Raw genomic sequence first — 21065 nt, 5'->3', positions numbered from 1 at the left:
GAGTCTCCTGTTGGTCTCATATTTTTGATGTCAAAACCACATTTTCCAGCATGCTGCGTCATCCCCCTCATCTATTTGTGCAACAGGGAGAAGGAGGTGCCCTGCTTAATCACGCTGCTATTCTTCCCATGAAGCACTTACTCTTCTCCCATCACTATCCAAAGAATTTGCATGTTTACACTTCTTCCCTTTCCTGGCACCTGGCACCTCAAATTCCAAAGAGGAAGGAGCTAAATTAGCCTAAAAACTGCCCTATACTTTCAAGATGTTCATAAATAATCCTGAAACAGAAGTGACTAGTGGGAGAAGTTTGCCGATGATATTCAGGATAGTCAAAGCAAAGGGCTGACTGTGAAGAGTTATAGAAAGACCCCACGGCACTGAATAAAAGGGTAATAAAATCACAGATGAAATTTGATGTAGATAAATGTAAAGTGATACGCATGGGAAAAGACAATTCTATCTTTACATACAAAATAATGGGCTCTGAGCTGACTTGAGAATGAAATCTTGAGGTCATAATAGATAGCTCTATGCAAATGTCAGCTCAACACTCAATAGCAATCAAAAAAGCAAACAGAAAGCTAGGAATTATTAGGAAAGGGGTAGAGAGCAAAACAGAGCAAATCATTATGATGCTTTATAAATCCACGATCTCCCATCTCTTGAATACTATTATGCAGTCCTGATCCACCAATCTCAAATATTATATAGAAGAAATACAAAAGTTACAGAGAAATGCAATTGAAGATGATCAAAGGCATAAAAGGGCCTCCATTCAAGGAGTGACTGAATAGATTAGACCTTCTTATCCTGGAAGAAAAATGACTGAAGAAGAAATATGACAGAATTTTGTGAAGGGAAGAGTGGCATGACTAGGGAACAGCTGTTTATATTCTTCAGTGTTCTTCTTCAAAAAAAGAATGATCATCAAAGGTAACTATTAAGTGGCAAGTTCAAAATAAACAAGAAAGATTCCTTGCCATAGGGTACAGCAGATGTTCAAAGTTTACATTGGATCACGAGGGATTAAACCAACCAGTGGAAGAAGAATCCATCAAGGGCTATTAAGTGCAAAGACATAATCTATAGTTCATGAAGTTTCTGAGTCACAGATCACTAGAGGATGGGAGAGTATTTGAGGAAATATTAGCAAATGTTTGCTTTACTTTCTGTATTTCTTCTTAAGCATCTGCTGACTTTGGTCCAGGATGGGATACTGGGCTAAGATGCTCTTTTGAGGTGACCTTTGCAGCCATTCTTATGGCCTGCACTTCGCATTAGGTCATTCTCATAAAAGGCAAGGCAGCTTAAATGTGCCCCAAGGATGACTTTTTGTGCTACCTGTCATCATTCTTCATGCATTTCCCTACATCACAGAGAGAAAGCCACTTGGTGAAATTCCAGCCTAAACACCGCAGGCATGATTTCCATCTTAAACAAATTTCCATCAAGAATCACTGGGAGCTAGATCCATTTTTCTCTAGTCCTCAAAGCAAAAACCTTTACGCTTCTCAGCAGGGGGAAATCAGGAAGCTGCAATTAGCAGGATATCGTTTATCTGCTCAATTGCTTCAGAGCGGTGACCTTTACTCACGAGATATGATAGCAGCAAGTTCTGCAGACCACTGGGGCCCTGTGTGGAGGACAAAACAGTGAGCTCTGTCCTCCTGTGGCTGTCAGACCTCAGTCAGACTCTAGGGACTGAGGAAAGCATCAAGTTGTGTGAGCCCTGTTGGTTCAGTGGCATACAGCAAAAGGCACACGTTGCAGGAACCAGATTCAAACCAGCTCCTTCCAGTACTAGATCTGGGACCTGAAGACACCCATCCAATCCGTGTCTCCCGCATGGACAAGTTACTTCCACGGATTCCTTGGTTGGAGGCCAAGTCATTCTGAAATGCAGATGAAAATGAAGGAAAGTACCTAATCCTATTTGCATTCAGGCCCTTAATGAACATTTCATTTTGCAGTGAAAGCATGATCTGGCAGTGACTGTGTTTCAGAACAGGTTTGTTTTACAGAAATCATCTTGCCTTTCCCTCAACTTGGCTTGTGTCACCTTGCTTGCTATCCTTCCAAGGCAGCATTCGGAGAGAACTGCTCTTGCTCTACTTATTATTCTTGGTGACAAATGATGGTGTAGTGACAAAAAGAAAATAAACAGCAATGGCTTCAATGGTCAGTCCAAATATGACTCATTTCAGATTTCCCATAATTAATTACAAACATCAGGGCGCTCTGATGATGTGGTAGGCAAAGATCAATTCTAGCTAAAAATTTGCTGCATTAATAACAGAACTTGCTTTACATTTATGTCCTTGTTTACCTGTTTAAGATCTCCTTAAAACCCAAACCTTGACTGTTTACCAGCTGATGAATAGAAACTAGTAGTGTAACTTTGTTCCTTTTTTCCAATAAGAAACGAGCATGATGGATAGTGGCTATTAGAAGATAATCACCCCCCTGGGGGAAATTACTGATCCCAAGTATCTTTTTTCTTGAGATCATGATAATCTCCTTGTGCTCGGCAGCATTGACAAAGCCTGTTAAACTAGGCAGGCTTGTCAGGCTATTGCCACTCACAGTGTTTACCAGGCAGCCTTGTTCATCCACTGCTTGCTCAGGCATGTGGAGGAGATGCTTGCTTCCTGAAAAGCTACCATTTTCACTTATAAAACTTAATTTAAAATAAATGCAAGGCTGAATTCGATTCTTATTGACACCTGGGCTCTTTTGTAACAACCCAGAAGGAATAGTGATGATACACATTGATATAGGAGGACTATCAGACATCTGTATGTTTGGCCGATCTGCAGAGGAGGGAGCACGAACAGCTCCGTTACACAGAATCACAGAATCACAGAATATTCGAGGTTGGAAGGGACCTCTAGAGACCATCTAGTCCAACCTTCCTGCTCCAGCAGGCACACCTAGAGCATGTGGCACAGGGCGGCATCCAGGCGGGTTTTAAAGACCTCCAGAGAAGGAGACTCCACAGCCTCCCTGGGCAGCCTGTTCCATTGCTGAATACCTGTGGGTGGTTGTTATGAAGAAAACCATTTCTAGACCCTGATTTTCTAGCCTCATCCAATCATAACTGAAAGTTCAGGAGGCTTATTTTGATGTAGTGATTTTAGTGTCAGACGCCTAAAGATGGAGGAGACACCTCCGATGTTCTGGGGCAAGGAGGAAAGCACAGATGGACCAGGCAGATCTGCCTTCTCTTGGTGCATTCACCAAGGCCTCTGATTTGCCTCAGTCCTGCTCTGTGCTGTGCAGAGGCCCAACGCTTTGGGAAACACATGTGCACTCCTTCTGCCTAGCTACAGAAAAGCAGAGTCCAGACAAGCACAAGCTTGAAATGCAAGAGGTAAGAATTCAATAGATCACTGTAGCAAACCACCTTGAAAAATTTGGAAGGCTCAACCCAAATGCTGCTGAAATAAATGAAAATCCACAGAATGGAATGGGCTTTCAACCAGGTGGCAAAAGGAGGCAGGCCCAGGAGAGAAGTTGTATGTGGGGGAGAGCAAAGCCTGCTGGACCTCCAGGCTGGGCCACCCTGCTTTGCACATCCCCAGTAGGCTGAGGGTGCAGCCCTCATTGTCCCAGACTCCTGGCTTTGGTGATAGACTTATTTTAATGTGTTTGCTCTGAATAATGCATCTTTCTTGTGAAGAAAGGCAGGTATTTTTGTGCAGGAGGAACTTGGCAGCTCTGAATACTGAGCAGCACTTTCCTCAAAGCAGTAGGATTCAACGTAGTAATCAACCCTATTAGCATTAAAAGGAGCTGTCTAAATGTCAAGCCAAGTTCAATAAATAAGTACCAACACATTTAGAAATGGCTTAGAATGGAGAATTAAAAGTTTTGCTGCTAATTATGCTTCTTATTTTAGATTTCTGTCAATCCTAGCTCTTTACTTCCATTCAAATGAGACAATCATTTGCTGCCAAGACAAAAAAAAAAAGAGATGTTCTGAAAGTTAAGAGTGGACAAATCTGTTTACACATACTAAAGAATTATTGTGGAGCTCAGTTCTCTTTCACACTTATCTGGAAGGACCATAAATGCACAGAGAATTGCCTAGTAGTAACGAGATCCTTCAGGCATGAGTTCCCAATTCTCAGGACACAAATCATCAGAAATGTCTCTTTCTAGGCTGGAAATCTGGTCTACTTTTCTCTCAAGGAAAATGCACAGTCCAGAGAGCACCTTGAGCATTGCCAATATAATGATCTGTCATAATCTCAGCAGGATGGAAAATGCTGGCTGGAGCAAACCAAGAGGACACGATTTTCTACACACAGCAGTGTCCGTTCTCATCTTTGCTTCTAAAAAAAAAAAAAAAAAAAAAAAGGAAGTAGAGCGACTGGATATCCCAACCCCTCTGCATCCTCGAGCATCCTTGTGTAGTGAGTCCTTATGCTCCACTGATACCCCATCGTCTCATGAGACTCAGGAATGGCTACGGACACTCCAGCTTTTGTAGGCCATGGCCTTTACTTTGACTGAAAAGCAGCAGGGGGATGATGGGGAACTCCAAGAGCCCGTGTGTGATTTCGGTTTCTGAAAAGTCAAATTGTGGGATGCTGTTTTGTGGATACAGCGTATGCACTGTAGGGCAGACTTGATCCTCAGCTTACAGTGGAAGAAACTTCAGCCAGAGATATATCATCTAAATCAGGGAAAAACAGAGGTCTCGGGGGCAGGGAGGTGGGAGGGGTTGCATTCCCTGTAATGAAAATGGGAATTTCTGGCTGCAGTCACAGGAGGGCAAGGCAGAAGCTCTTGCTCCTCCAGTGAGGCCAGGGCTTGTCACACACTTCCCAGGCAAGGGGTAGCAGGGAAAGTAGTTGCTGGAAGCACATTTCATAGCAGGTTTAGGAAACACCTACTTTTTTAATAATCAAACCTGCTATTCTGGGCCCAAACACCTCCAGCACTGCCTGAGTAGAAGGGACTTGCCTAGGCTGGTACTTCAAGGCAGTAATGACACATAACTGATACTGATGGCAAAGGCTAATCCACTCTGCCCCATAATATCCCCAGTCAATCATGCAATATTCTGTTATTGGAAAAACTCATTTTTGCCCCTCCAAGAGTAATCAGTGTATGCCCTGAAGCACAAGGCTTGATAGCCTGTGTAATTTGCAACCTAGCTAAGTGTAACTGCAGATGTTAATCCTATTTATATAAATGCCTGACAAGCAAAAGTAAGGATGCAGCAATGAGCTGCAGGGCTGGGGGAAGGAATGGAGCTGGGTTTCCAGGAATTCTCCTCCGGCAAGCTGCTGCACCAACTGATAGGGGACCAACATAGTTCAGTTGACAAAACGAGGCAATCCAGGCAAGTGCTCCTCTGTAATGCTGTCACTCCCTTTGCCTATTGTCTATTTGGCAAATACTGCAGCAGAATCCACTAAGGAGCATGTTCCCTACCTGCTAAAGGTAGATCCTTTATACCTAGTAAGTGCAGAAATGTGCATAAAATACAGTGTTAGTGCTGTGATAAAAAAAAAAAAAAAAAAACTCATCTTTCTGCCCTTTCTCCTTCTCAGCCTAGTATGAATGCTTTAATGCTTCTATCTCAAGCAGAAAGGGAGTGTTTTGCTATCCCAGGTCTTTTTTTCCCAGCCTGATTCCTCTGAGGATCGTAGCTATCTAGATAGAACAAGAAGACAGAAGTCACTTTTTTTTTTTTTTTAGTTTGTAATATTTTGACACCAGACTTCCAATAAATGAGAAGGAACATTAACTTGCTGAGCCTGTCTCCTCTGCCCTCTGGAGTCCGTCCCTCTTTGCTTTTGCATTTCAGTTTTTGCTTTGTTATCTGCCTAAATTTCTTCCTCCCTCCTCTCATCCTCCTTTTCTTCTTAATTATGTCCATCCCCCTTTTCACTCTATTTTTCTACCTTTCTGGGGTCTTTTTTTCATTTTTTTTTATTCACCTCCACAATTATGAATAGTTTTCTGTCTCTGTACTTCTATTTTCTGCTAATTTATTTTCTCAGATCCTCAGTTTTCCTTCCTTTACCCTTTTTCCTTTCTTTCTCCTGTCTCGTTTTTCTTTCTTCCTATGGTGCCTGAAACTCCATACTCCCCCCAACTGAAATGTGGCAGAACTGAGATTCATTGGAACTGAGGAAGAAGAGCACAGGAGGAAGAGGCCTCTAACAGGCCACCTCCAGTGTAACGTGCAGAACCCCAGTCCCTCACTTGACCCTTTCCTAGAGACTTCTCCAGCATCCTGACAAAAATGGGACATTTTTTTGTGTCATGGAAATGACACATTTCCCCTTTCCCTTGCATGACAGCTCTGGATGAAAGGACTAGAGAGGATCAGTTGTGCCCCACTGTCACCAATATTGATCCACAGTAGCAAATGAAGGACTTTGAATGGGTTGGCTTATTCTTACGGACACAATGATTTTTAGGTTAGCCTGGAATTTTCCAAGCTGGGCAACTAATTCACTGATGCTGTGATTAATGAAAGATCACACTGTACCTTGTTCACACAGGCTGTATTCCTCTCCTTCCTCAGCTGCCGCCTCTTTCTCGGTTTCAGTTGTCTCTTTGCTCTCCTCCCTCTCGGGATGTTTCTCAGTGTCACTGTAGAGCCCCACTAGGTATGGAGGAAAAAGCACGAGTTCCCACAATGTGAGAAATGTGAGAAATGGAATAGCTTTTACACCATTGCAGGAACTGATGGTCCACCCTGCCCCACGGATGTACCTTACCCGGACATTCTGAGGAAGAGAAAGAACCCCTGTCATGTAGCTAGACATGAATTAGGAAATACAAGAGGGTAGAAATTATTTCCTGATCCTAGGAAGGAAGCTGAGCGCATCAGGCTAAGCAGGTCCTTGTAACTGTCAATACATTTCCATAAATTTCAAAATGTCCAGTTGTCACTTGAATCCTGCTACATGATTTGCCCCAGAGCATTTTTTGGAAGTACGCATGTCGTTCATCTTCTTTCATCAAGGAGTCCATGTGAAGAAGTTTAAGAAAAACTGTCCCAATGCTTTCCTGTACATCGAAAGAGGAATCACCCTTGGAGGTTCCATGAAGGGACCACAGCAGGGGTGGCCAAGGAGAGCCACCAGGAGCAGCTCAGTGCTGGGTGGAGGGGCTGAAACCAAATGACTGCGCTCCAGAACCTCCAGCATCACTGTGGCTGGGAGTGAGACGAGAGGACAGGTCCAGGGGAAAGGATGCTGACCCATGGGCCCAGAAACCTGCCAACTTCATCAGGTTACAGAAGCCCAAATTCATCCCTTGTGCCTAAATTAGGAGGGTAATACACTCAACAACTGGGTACCTCCAGCAAGTGCTTCAGAGGAGGGCAAGTTTGCAGCTGAGGTGGGATGAGATGGACCATAATTCTCCAGTTATTCACTTATAATATTAGGCAAAGGTACATCCTCACCTCACTAGAGTGTAACGGGGCTTAAATGCAGTAGATATCATCTGCTAGGTGATAAGGGGGATGTGGGCTCTGTAACCACCTCATTCAGAAAGCATATCGATCTAAGCAAGACTGAACTGCTTAGTTCAGACCTAGAGAGACTTGATTTCTCTACTGAACAGTCACTCAGTACTGAAAATACTCTCTTAATTGCTAATCTGGAACTAAACTGCGGGAGGAAGGGTTAAATATTCAGTGAGGTGCTCAATCTGTTTCCTTCACAAATGGACACTCAAAACAGAGACTTGAACTGGTAACTGGTACTTGTGCATGCAATTACTCACTCCACCTGTTCCATCTTCCTCGAGGAAGGGAGGTCACTGGTTTTTAAGTGCAGGAAAGCCACAATTTCTAAGAATTTACAGCTTCAGGTAAAATGTGGCCAAATGACTCTCTTGGGGGCAGCAGAAGTGAAGGGTGCAGTGCAGGAAAGCCTGAACTTTGGAGGACCTCTCGCTGGGCGATTGCCACAGTCCCATCAGTGCTGGGAGCCAAATGCTGAGCAAGATTTCTGGCCCCTGATTTCCTCAACTTCACTCCCCTCCAAACAACCATGCAGATCCCAGTCTCTTCATCCCAGTGTGTTACTTCTTAAACCATCTGTTGTCCTACGGGATTATAGCAGCATTTCACTGCTCTTATTCTGGGTTTAGTTAACTCAAAGTGAACAACCTCCACCCCCCAAAAAAAAAAATCAAACAAAAACCAAAGAAAATCAAGCTCCTCCACTATTAAGAATGACACGTCTGAAAAGCTTATTTTTAAGTAGACTGGCTGTGTCACTGTGGTTTATTTTCCTGACTATCATCTCAAGGAATTTCTCCCATGTGGGCAGGAAATACCCAGCGTAAGAAAACCATCCCACACTCACTCATGTGCTTTATTCCTCCAACACCTCTTCTCCACATGGCTGTACTGAGCTCACATTTCCCTTTTAGAGTCAGGCTATGGCTGCTTGGCCCCATCACGCTTTTCCATAGCTACAGGAGCCCTGGCATCTAAGGACATGATCTAAGGACAGCAGTGAGCCTGGGCTGGCAGGGGATGGTGCTATATTTTATTGTACCGGTAATATAGATAGAAAAAGAAAGATCAGCTTTTAGGTACCTTTGCTACCTCAACTATTTATTACAATTGGTCTGATATACTTAATTATTAATACATTATAATATTTTTTATATTATATCAAATAAATTATATTTATAACATAATAAATTATCAATACATATATCTATGAGCCTTCAAAAATCACTATTCTGAGCACTTTACTAATAGAAAGCACACTATTTGCTGTTCCTGACTTCCATTAAAAGGCCAGATTTTGCTGTTTATATCAGCCAAAGCACTGGACACAGACACCATAGGCCAAGTGAGCACTCCTGTAGGATCCTTCACATTACAATTTCTAGGCTCGATCATCCATGCACTTAAATTGATTTTACAGCCATGATACTCCTGGGACACTGGGGCAGCTGCTTCACATTTGCACCACTTTATGTCAGACTAGAAACAGGCCCAGGCCTGATTAGCCTGTGCGGCTCATAATTCACAGCCTATGCATTGCAGGTGCTTTTACTTCAGGGACATCATGTCTGTGTTTCCAGAGGATACAGCTGAGATCCTCACTTAGGAAAAGTGCAAAGCAGGTGCTATTTCTGGAAAGGTATCATAGTGAACCCTTGGAAAAAACATTTTAGGATCTGGTTAGGATGCTCATGCCAGCAAATGGTAACTGTGGCTCAGCATCTCTAAGACAATTAACAGATCTAAAACTGTACTAGAATCCAAATGCTAATGCTGCTCACCTTGGTGTTTGGTGGGTTTAAGGCTGCTCCATTTCGTTCCCTCTGAGCTGCTCTTCTCTTCTATTACTGAAACAGCCCAAACATCATATTTTAGTTATAAAGTGAGTTTAGTAGGTGGAAGGGTGGGGAGGGGAGAGGGGGATTAAATTTACTGCTTCTGTGACTACAGATCTGAAATAAATCTCTGATTCAGTGATAGATCAATAACACCAAGATTGGGTTTAAATTATTAATAAACTATGAGAAATGAGGATAATTATTCTATGAGTCACAGCTCTCTAATGCAGTGCACATTTTTCCCTGAGACATCTGCATTGAAGCACGCCCTGCCTATCTTTTGGCAAAAAGCTACAGCCAAGAAGCTGATGCCTTTTGTTTTGCTAGCTAAGCGTTTAATAAATCCTCGTGGCCTGGGATAGCCTGGTGACAACATGTTTCTTGGCATACACCCCAGACCACACCACTATCCTGTGTTCTCAGTGGCCTGAGGGGCGAACTCAACCGGGATGTTATCCTGGGTGCTGGGACTCCAAGGGGGAAGTGCTTCTTTCACAGATAAGTGTTTTCAGACTCAGGATCCCCTAAAATGTCCAGGTGTCCAATGTGGTCATAGAAATCAGTGCAACTTCAGCTCTCAAATGGACAGATGGAAATGGAGTTGAGTTATCCTAAGAGCAATCTATGGCTTTGCAGGATAATGTTGAACGGTTGCAGAGGCCCCTCATGCTGGTGGCAACCAGGAGGAGCAATAACTGGGCCAGGAGGCTTGGAGGTGTCTCCAGGTGCCCTGGAGATCAGGGCTTGTTGTGCTGATGGTGGACAGGACCAACGTCAAGGGCAAGCTGAGATCTGTGTTTAATTACCAGAATTGCTACAGTCTTAACACAGACACAGTTGCTTTTGGGTGATTTCCTCGGCTCACTGCAAAATTATCAGGCTTGGGTTGTACAGGCTCAGGGCACTCTCACTGCTGCTCATCAACTACTGTCTCATTGCATGAGATGCTGAGAATGGCTCCAATTTGCCTTTGAACTCTCACTGATATTTAACTTCATCTGGAACCAAGTATTCTCCTTGGGCCAATTTCTACATGAAATCCCTAATAATGTGGAAAACAAACCAAATCTGGATGTAAGGAAAAAAAGCCATGGATCAATAGGAAGGGAACAGAACTTAGGAAATTGGTTTTGAGGGGTATTTTTCCTCCTGTCAAAGTTCTACAACTGGATCAATGTTTCAGTGGAATGAAACGTTCTTTTTGAGTATATTTTTCAATGAGGCCATTGAAAACTTTAAAGCAAACTCACAGATTCATTTCTCTAAGTCTGGCTCTTTTGGAGAGCCAGCTACATGTGATGTTGAACAGGCCTATCTTAAATGAACTTTAGGTGCTCCTTGACAGCTAGGGACTTACCTGAATAGCTCCACTCAGTCTGAGTCGTCACGTCCTTGACTTGGTGCCTGCTGCTGCAGGACGAGGCAAGGGAGTCGTCAACGTGCTGCCTGCAAAGAGGGCAAACTGGATGGTATAAACTCGGTTTATAGCCAGAGGGGATGAGTGCTCAGGGATTGAGGAACAGGCAAAGTTTCCTAGATGTTACTGATGATTCTTGGTGTCATTGTTTGGGGCAGGTAGCATCAGTCATCTTAAAAAGTCAAATTTCAGAAAATGAGAACGTTAGACCTCTGCAATACCTGGTGAGGAGAGATGCACACACAAAGCAAGGGCCTAAGGGCAGCAGAGGGTAGTGAACCATCAGCCTCAAAACCCCAAATATTAAAGGACTTTTAGTAGGGACTGTGCACAGAGGCCTCCACAGACTTAGTGTTTCCCCTACCTCTAGTTTACTCTGCACTATGACATTCATTCTGCACCCCATAGAGGCTGTTGGTGCTATTTCTGGCATGGGAAGGAGAAAAACCTCTCTCTTATCACAGCATGTCCAGCAGAAAATAGTACTTTCTGGAAATCTTCCCGTTCTCCCTTTTCACCTGGAGTTGTCTACCAAGATGTGAAATTGTTCTGAGCCTAAGACACAGAGGTATTAAGATTTCCAGCCACTTCTATTCTTGCAATGCAGGGAGAATTTTTTTTTTTGCTTGCCTCTGACATACTAATTTAAAGATGCCTGGGGTCCTGGCAAATTAAAAAGAAAGTATGAAAAAATATCGTGCCGAACAAAGTGCCACTGGGGCCTGACTCGATCTGATGCAAAGGAAGGAGGTTTGATTTTTTTATTGTTTATCTCTATTAGTAATGCAACAAGGCTGTTACACATCACTGCTTTTTTATTAGTTGCCTAAGAATTTTAAAGGATTCTGGGCACAGCACACACAAATTAATGCATTCATGGATGAAAATGGATTCTCAAGGGAATAAAGGGAGCTGAGGTGCTCTGGTGCCTCTGCTGCCCTCCCATCTGGGCACCTCACACATATTTTGTGTGTTTACTCTCCCAGCTTTGCCGAGGTAGCGGAACACCATCATGTCCACCTTACAAGTGAAGAACAGAACTGGAAATTTAGGAATTCAGGGAATCCGGGCACAGCCCCAGGCGTTTGCTGGGGGTCACTACCTTGATCCTGACAGCCCAAATCGTGGCTGGCTCCTTCAGGGCGGGCTCTGTTCCTGCCATGGCTGAGCCGACCACCTGGACCGCATCCCACCGCCAGCAATGCTTAGGGATGCCCCTCATGGAAAAGCACGAACTACTCATCAGTAATGTTTTTCGTGCATTTGTGCAGCCCGTTTCCTTATGACAATGACTCTCTGCTATCCCTCTTGGAAACCTTATGACCAATTTCCCTGGATAGCACAATGGACACTTTACCTCAGACCATAACATTTTTTACAGTGCTTACTAGTTTTGGAAAAAATAGAGCTCACACTCCTTGAGGTGGAAAATTATAAATTTATATCACTATAATGTCACTATAATGAAAAAAAAATCTCAGGGAATGTACACGTAGCAACACACCAGAGCCTTCCTTTAAATAGCTTCTTATATCCAATTCCCTTGATGTTAAGCAGCTGTGATAACATTTTTAAGGAAAACAAAAAAGCCACATCTCTCAAATATTCCTATAAAGAATTTTGTCAATGAACTGAATGCCACTTAAAGTACACCATGGAAGAATTTGGTCTTTTTGTTCCATTTCTTTAACAGGCATCTCTGATCAGCTTCTCTCTTCTCCTCTTTGCCCCCCAAAAAAAGGATTAGATATGTCTAACATTTATATTGCACAGCCAAAAGGAGTGAGCTATATCCCTGGCTAACATAAATCAACATTGTTCCAGCAGCATTGGTAGAGTGAAGAGTGGAATTACACCGATTTAACTTGGCTGGGGAATCAGGCTTACTTTTCCTCCCTAGATAAAAGAGCATTCTGCGAAATAAAAATCATACATTGCAGCAATTTCTAGAGATGCTGTGCAGGATTTATCTGTCTTAAAAAAAAAGAAAAATAATGAAATCTACAGAGGCTGTCAGTGTCCTTTTTAATATAACGAACAACGAGGGGCCCAAAGATAATTACTTAGACAGACGTAACTTTCAGATTAGTAATAGTGCAGATACAGCAGAGGCTGCCAGGTTGCAGATGTCTCAGGCATACTGTAAATCTCCAGTTGTTAGGTGTTCCTGCTGTGAGCCTACAGATAGCATAAATACAGTCTAACTTGACTGAATTATATAGAAAAATGTTACCAATTACTCTCCTTACTTGGATTCCTCCAGCTTAGAACCAATGAGCAGAGCTGATAGGGAATCTGTCGCCAACTCTGGAGAGGAGAGAAGAAGATTTCTTAAAAAAAAAATTAAAAGTTGGATTTTTTTTTTTTTTTTTTTTTTGTGTAGAATAGCAGGATTTTTCTTCCTTGAAATTTCTTGCTATTTCATTATTTTGTGTGTCAGATAAAACCTTCCCACCTTAACAGGGAACATTTTTCGTCATCTATTTTAGTGGCACAATAAATCGTAGGCAGGTGAAAAAGTAGCTCCCAGAAAGGAGCTGTAAAAAAATTGCCGTAGACTGAGGACAGGCTCTGCAGCAGAAGGGACAAGAGTTACAAGCTAGTTTACTTTGCCTTTTCCACTCTGGTTTCATTTGTAAGCTCTCTAGATTCTCTAATTTTACCAGCTCATTGGGAGGACGTATTCCCATGGGTGTCCCACCTTCATTGCTTATGCCCGTGTGCGTGCACAGGGGTAGGGACACCAAATTGAACTGCTGTGACTGTCTTCTCGCCCACTTCCAGCTGTCGTCAGTGTTGCAAAGGGAAGAGGACAAGAAACAGCCCTTCTGTGCAGCCGGTGCAGCCCTGGCTATTTCTGTGTAGCCCTTCTGTGTAGCCACACTCGTGGTGGACACTCTGGGCATCTTGGCCCATACGGGCACATGAAGGACCTGACGGGGTTCACTGCCCAAGCAGCCCTTTTTTTTTCCTCCAGGCTTGCATTAATTCAATGACTACATGTTGTACATTTTTCTCTGTGTGCAGAGCATAGCAGATCTGTTGCAACCACCATGTACAAAGCTGGCTGCAATTCCTGAATGCAGGATCCAGCTCAAATGCTCTGAACAAACGGTTAATGAATGTATGTCAGCAACAAAATACCAAGTGTAGTTATTTTCAAAGAGGACAGAGGGAGAGATACAGGGCAGGAGTTTGAAGAAGTTGATAGAAGAGAGGAGGTACCTGCAGGATCACAGAGGCCTGGGCAAGAGTGGATGTGGAGGCATGTAGAGAGGAAGGAGGTATTGGTGCAGCACAGGAGGGTGGCAGAAGAACAGGATATAAAAGAAAATGTAGAAAAATAGATTAGACACAACAACCAGGGAGGCTGTGGAGTCTCCTTGTCTGGAGATCTTCCCAACCCGCCTGGATGCCGCCCTGTGCCCCGTGCTCTGGGTGTCCCTGCTGGAGCAGGGGGTTGGACTAGAGGTCCCTTCCAACCTCAACCACTCTGTGATTCTGTGAGAAAAAAAAAATCAAGGAGCCCAAAAGAGTATCAAAAGGTCACAGCTCCAATTTTACAACTAAAACCAATGCAAAGAGATTGAAAAGGGCCAAAGAAGACCTGTGACTATAAACTCTTGCAGACGTATTGCTTGTTTGTTTTTGGTCCCAAATGCGATATTTCCAAAGTTATATTTGATTTTCCTCTGTAAAACCACTGATATCTAAATACTAGCCATGAAACAGAATAGGCTTAAATAAACTTCATATTTAATCTGAATTTTAAATTGCAAGGTAAAAATGTGGAAATCCAACACACAATTCCTTGGAATAGCACTTTGAGATTTTCTGCATGCATTGAATTACAGTCACTTATGGCTATTTTAGATCCTTAGCCTCTTGCAGAAGTAGTTTTATCCTCAAGGATGCAGCTCATGAATGTCTGCTAAGAATATTTGATTTCCATGCGGAAAACTGTTCAAAAACTAAACCTTGTATGTGCAAACAGTCAATTGTTCTTGTTCTCAGAGGTGGCCAAGATTTACGTAGAAAAAAAAAAATGCAGAAGTGAGCAGAAAACAGTCCTGCTGGCCAAGCCCTGCAGAGGAATAATGCATGACTTCTGTAGGAATTAGGCAACCCTTTGCACTAAGGGCTATGCTGAATCTTTGCACTAAGGGCTATGCCAGTTGTGCACTTCAGGCTATGCACGGGGCAGAAGAATTCATGACCATATTCAAGCACGTACAAAGAAGAAATAGAGGAAAGGTCCAATCTTTCCTTTAGAACCTGGTTTGTATTTAGGGCAAGGAATCCCACTTGGATCCCAGTTTGAGATCTTTCCATAAAGACAGCTTGTCCAGCTGTAAGAACTGAGTTGTCCTTCCCCAAGGTGCTTAGTGGTCCCCTTCCCAGTGGGCCACACAGATCTTTCCCTTCCGACTGGTGTCACCTGTCCCTTCTTTATTTGCTGCCTGGGTCCAGTTCTGACCCCATCATTCATACTGCAACAACACACGTGTCATTTTTGTCTATGCTGTCTGCTTCTGGATTCCAGCTGGATTGCTTAACACGCTGTAAAATTATTAAAAGTAGAGTATATGGAAAAAAGTAAGGACAGCTTTAGATATCTAGTGAAAAAAATACATTGTCCAATTCTGCTTTGCTGGTATTTGTATGCATCAGAGCAGCTCAGACTTTTAAGACAAGTTTAAGTCACAATGTTTAGATTTGAATACCTTGGAAAATCAGAAGTGCTGCCTTATTTCTAAAATGAATGGGGCAAGATTTCCAGATATTTTCTGTCCTGGCTTCACAGTGCTTCCATTTAAGTCATTTATAAAATACCCTCCTTTGTTTTTCCCCCAACTGGGCTACTGTGCCCAGCTTTTGTGGACAGATTCCACTGGTGGGATTCATATCTGGGTGCTAGTGCTCCTTCCCATGCTCTCAAAGGTCCATACCTTTGTCCAAATAGATTCTGCAAACCAGCCTATGAGTCCACACAACTACAGCCCTTGCTCGCAGGCAAGGATGGCCATATTTGCTGTGTGCAAACTGAAACTTAAAAAGATCATAGACATCTACTTAAATCTTTCCCCCTACCACTAATGTATTTCTGTGAAATACCTGTTGAAAGTTCATCCTTCCTTGAAATTTCTTCAGAAATCTCCCCGTGAACTTCTTTGGGATCTTTGTTCCATGTCGTGGGAAGGGATGAGGAGGATCCTTCAGGCTCTTCATCCCAGACAAACTCTCCGCTGCTTTTTGTCGTTGTTTCTTCACTGGACAGGGCGAGATTACTCTGCTTAATGTAATCTTCTATTTTCTGCTTATTGAAGGCTTCTTTAGAATTTATGTACTCTTTTTCCAGCTTTTTCAAATTTTCCTCTGTGAGGAGAGCAACAGCAGAGCTGGAATCTGATGAAATACTCCCAGGGGGATTTTTTTTTGGTTGGGACTGGCTACTGCCAGACCCTGACAGCTCATGTCCATTAGACATATCTGCAATGCATTAAGGAGATGAGAATCTTCAGCAACAGGCAAAGTCAATTCATCATTCTGGTAACAAAGAAAGAAAGAAAAGAGAAATCCCATTAGTCATTTACTCCTGTCGGGCATATTGATTGATGTAGTTAAAATGTTCACACTAAGATAACCTTATTAGATTGAAAATCACTTTCTTTTGAGGAGGATCTACTAGGCTGCAGTTCAACAAAGCACTTAAACAAATACCTAATATTAAGGGTGTACTTAAGTCCTACTGGTAGGATCTAGTTAAATAGATTCCACAAAACACTTAAACACCAAGGCTTAGGTTATCTAAGGCCCAAATAGTCCAAATAATGCAGACAGCTATCAGAGAGGGCCAAAGAGGAGAAACCAAAAACCTTGCACCGTATCACGCAATGAACCCTGGTCCCCTCTAAGGCTACACTGAGGATTACACCAGTGATTTCATTATTAATGCAGTTTGCATTGGCGTAAAATGCTGTGTGGTTGAAATTTAGTGTATGAAGCCTGGAACAGAGCGCACTTGCTATTCATTACCAGTGCTCAGACAAATTATTTTGGACATTTTAAGCTACATGCTGATGAAGAAAAAAATAAAAATATATAGTGGAATCTGCTGAACCATTTTAATTGGATGTGTTGATGGCCATCTGACAATGTCAATTAAATAAAGATAAACACAAGCAGAGCTCAGAGGACTTGCAGTGAATAAACCCTGGATAAATACTGCATTATTTGTGTTATTGCATTATTCTCTGTAGTTGTGTGTCTGAAACATAAACTAGTTATAGAAAGCAACTCTCCCTGCTGTTTGCAATATCTGGTTAATTGTGTCTGCATTTTCCCTCTATCCACTCAGCCTGTTTAATGTCAAAACAGAAAGGAGAGGAATATAATATTTGTTTGGCAGAACTAGTGCTTCACAACCTCCTCTCTGCTTGCCCACCCATCTCTGCCAGCCCCTATGAGGCACAATTTTCCTCTGCTCTGCCTAACTACAAACAGAGATCTCTAGGACTCAAGGGGAGGTGGTGTCTACCAGCAGACTTGGATTAATTAGACTTTGAGACTCAAGTTTCATTTGTGGAGGGCAGCAGTGAGAGAGGTGTCGTGGGAACAGACAAAGAGGGTTCTCTACCATGTTTATAGACTTGGAGCAGCAAGGAAAAGGGCAAACACAGATCAGCGTTAAAAAGAAGAACAACGTAGAGCTGGGGAGTTACAGACTGAGAAAAGCTGAAACAAGTGAATCATTTGTTTACTAGCCCTGAGAAAGATTAGAAAGGTCTCTAGAAGGCAAGAGTATAAAGAAAAATGTTGCATGGGTTTGGACACGATCAGATGACATGAAGAGAATCTGTTTTTCTTCTTTGAATATGTAAAAGGCCTTATAGAAGGACGAGAAGCAGGAGGCATGAAATACCTAGACTTGAGCTACCTTGTGACACTCTCTCAGTGTCTGTTCTTAGAGGCCACGTCATATATAGGGCAATAATTACTCCACTTTGCTTTGCTTAAGAGAGGCCTCATTTAAGGTAAGAAATACAGTTTGTAGCACTATGTGCCAGGAAATGTATGGAAAGAATGTAAAAATAAGTAGTAATTCAGCCCTTTGGAAGGCCTGAATGTACTTTCTACCACTCCCATGGGCTGAACACATAATAATGAGATTGTACTTCATCAAGGAAGATGCAGCCAAGATCGAAGGAAAATCTTCCCATGGATAGGATGGAAAAGTACGGGCTGGGGAGTCTCCATCACTGGAAATCACTAAGAATGGACTTGGAAAACACTGAGCAGGAATGGCATAGTCCATGGTGCAGATACTGACTAGGTAACTTCACGAGGTCCTAGCCAGCAGTGTTTTGGTGATGGCCACTTGTTCCAGTTAACTATATGTTGAAGACCATAAGCCTGAAACTTGGCTATTGACACATTTTATTTCACAAACCAGACCAGTAGAATTTCCTAATAAAAACGTCTGGCAAAATGAAGTCGGACACTACAGAGAAGCACATCCATATTGTGTAAACAGATTTCTCTTGGTCCACCAAATTTATACATCTCATTAAAAAAAGTCATTGAGTTGGTCTGTCAAGAGCTATATTCCCTAAATCTGTATTCATTCACATTAATTACCATCCTTAATTCTACTGTTATCCACTCAAAGTATCAACTTCTGTCAATTCCTTAGAATTTTCTTTCTGATCCAGGGCTTGTTAAAAGTACTACCAATGGTCCAGAATGGTCTGAAGGTTCCTCTTTTTTGTGCTGTTTGATCTGGGCTAGCTAGCTATATCTGCCAATTTGAAAACATCTACTTTTAGTAGTGGCTGTTTAACACTGTATCCTTCATTGTTGTTGGGATGGGAAATATGTCATTTTAATACCGTATAATTACATTTCTTGGTTTTCATCTCCTTACAGAATAAGCTTTTTTGAAAGAGTTTGCCATTTCTGCGTTTTTATGAGTGATTCAATCATTCTCACAGTAACCGAGTGGTGATGTTAAGATTCCTTAGCTTCTTAATAACAATTTAAAACTTGTCTGTTGTCACTAAGTCTGCTGATCATCTTTCTCCTGGTGCGCTCTTGTTTCTTTTATCAATATTTTATGGTCTCAGACCCATAGAACAAGTCAGGTTGGAAAGTAGCAGTGGAGGTTATCTGGTCCAGCCCCCTCTAAAAAGCAAGTCCAACTGGATCAGGGGGGTTAGGGTCAGTTCAGTTTTAAGTATCTCCAAAAGTGGAGGTCCCACAACCTCTCTGATTCTAGTACTTGATCACCTTCAAGGAGAAAAGGTTTTTCTTGATATCCACCTGAAATTTCCAGTGTCCTAGCTTGTGTCCATTGCCTCCTCTACCACCATGCAGCTCTGACAAGAGTTTGCTTCTGTTTTCTCTTCATCCTCCCAGAGCGTAGGGCACAGGGCGGCATCCAGGCAGGTTTGGAAGATCTCCAGAGGAGACTCCACAGCCTCCCTGGACAGCCTGTTCCAGGGCTTTGTCAACTTCACAGGAAAGAAGTTCCTCCTCACATGGAGATGGAACTTCCTGTGTTTCAGCTTATACCCAGTACCCTTTGTCCTGTCAGTGGCCACCACTGAGAAGATCTTGGCCCCTTTCTCCCTACATTCTCCATTCATGAACTCATACATGTTAATCAGATCCCCTCTCAACCTTCTCTTCTCCAGGCTAAACAGGCCCAACTCACTCAGTCGCTCCTCATACGAGAAATGCTCCAGTCCCTTAATCATCTTTGTTGCTCTCCGCTGGACCCTCTCTAGGAGCTCCACGTTCCTCTTATACTAGGAATCCCAGAATGGCACACAAAAGTTGAAACACCAAGTTAAGACTCTTCTCACTATCATCAGATAAAAATGGCTGCTATGCTTGAACTTAGCCACTTTCAGGAATGTTTTCAATGTTTTTATTTATATTTTAGTGAGGCTTTTTAATGTTCTCTTAGGATTAAAAAATCCAGGAATTTTAATTAATAAAAGCTCAACTAAGATGAGCATATTTCAAAGCCAGTGAAAGAGAGAGAGAAAGCTCTTTAAATATAAGCTTAGTTCTTCTTCCTTCTTTTTGCCTGGCTCCACACAGTATCAGCAGTGCCTAGTGGCAAATCTGTTGCTTAATAGACATCTTGTTTGTGTTTTCTTGTCACCTTTCATATTATGAAAAAAAAAGGAAAAAAGGAAAAATCACGTCTTACCCAAGAAGTGCAGAGTCTGCATTTTCCAGTGATGGAAAGTCATTTCAAACAGAGTTTCAAATTCTCTCTGTGTCATTCCACACAAAAGTAACTAACCCTATGGCAATCTAATATCCAAAAGGTTAAAGTCTTCAGGACAGAGACAACCTCTGACTCTGTGTTTGCACCATACACACTAGGCTGAGCTTTCACACTCATCAGGACAGTCCCACCGGGTAATACGAATTCCAAGAATTTTTAGAGGAGCCCTTCTCTGCACTTGGCACATTTAAAATGTGCAACTAATGGGTCAGCAGTTTTACCACAATTTGAAGGAAAACAGCATTTGAATGTTCATGCTGAACTTTTCCAGCAAACTGAAGAGGATCAAATGAAGCATTTTATTGAATTCTAAATAGTTTTTTTATTATTAGTATTTGCATGCTTGCTTTCATCAAAAGAAATGTTCAAAATGAAAAGCCTGTGGCAAATTAAAGGGATGAAATGCCACATTTTTACAGTGCCAAAATTAAAGATTTCTGCTTTGGAACTTTGCCACTGCCTCTCCAGCATGAACTATTCTGGGATTTTGGTATTAAAATGTCAAATGTTTCACTTGATCCAGTACGTATTTTCTTTAAAAAAGCCCATCTTTTTGGCAAAATATAAATAAATAAACATTGTCCTAATATGACCATACCCTACCACCATGCAAAGCAATGTGCTCTTGTTTATAAGCTTGTAGTTTGGAAGTATTAAATAGAAAATCAGTTTCATTGAAATGACAGGTTTAAAATCTAATAGGTAATGTTAGACTACCCATTACTGTTTTACATGAGATTGTCCACTAGCGTCCATAAACACACCTGTAATACAGTATCACCTCTTCTCCAAATCCATATCTGTTCCTAGCATTAGAGTTCTCTATAAAAAACATGTGAATTTAAAGCAACATTTATTGGCTATTTGCTCTGTGAAGCTTTGCTTTCTGGATGCAGCTCCTCTGCTCTCATAATAACATGCTGAAATCCTGTCAGAACAGTTGAATCTTAGAGAAACAAAACACAGCTGAAGTAGCTGAAAGGCTAAAGGCTTGGGAAGCAATTTCCTCTGATT

The 21065-nt window shown here is 42.2% G+C and overlaps 1 protein-coding gene across 1 annotated transcript in view; it reads right to left on the bottom strand.

Moving 5' to 3' along the window:
- Positions 1 to 16241, bottom strand: part of ERICH6B (glutamate rich 6B) — a 29803-nt gene extending 13562 nt beyond the window's left edge. The window contains exons 1-5 of the mRNA XM_026042851.1: positions 15869 to 16241; positions 13003 to 13060; positions 10669 to 10782; positions 9280 to 9356; positions 6512 to 6628 (exon numbers count right to left, since the gene is read on the bottom strand). Of these exons, the coding sequence (XP_025898636.1) occupies positions 6512 to 6628; positions 9280 to 9356; positions 10669 to 10782; positions 13003 to 13060; positions 15869 to 16241 (739 nt within the window). The remainder of the gene's footprint in view (positions 1 to 6511; positions 6629 to 9279; positions 9357 to 10668; positions 10783 to 13002; positions 13061 to 15868) is intronic.
- Between the last annotated feature and the right edge of the window lie 4824 nt (positions 16242 to 21065).

This window comes from Nothoprocta perdicaria, unplaced genomic scaffold (assembly GCF_003342845.1).
Source record: "Nothoprocta perdicaria isolate Ctin4 unplaced genomic scaffold, notPer1 scaffold_316, whole genome shotgun sequence".
Taxonomy (NCBI): domain Eukaryota; kingdom Metazoa; phylum Chordata; class Aves; order Tinamiformes; family Tinamidae; genus Nothoprocta; species Nothoprocta perdicaria.
Note: the sequence above shows the minus strand (reverse complement) of the source record. Positions and strands in the feature narration are given on the sequence as shown.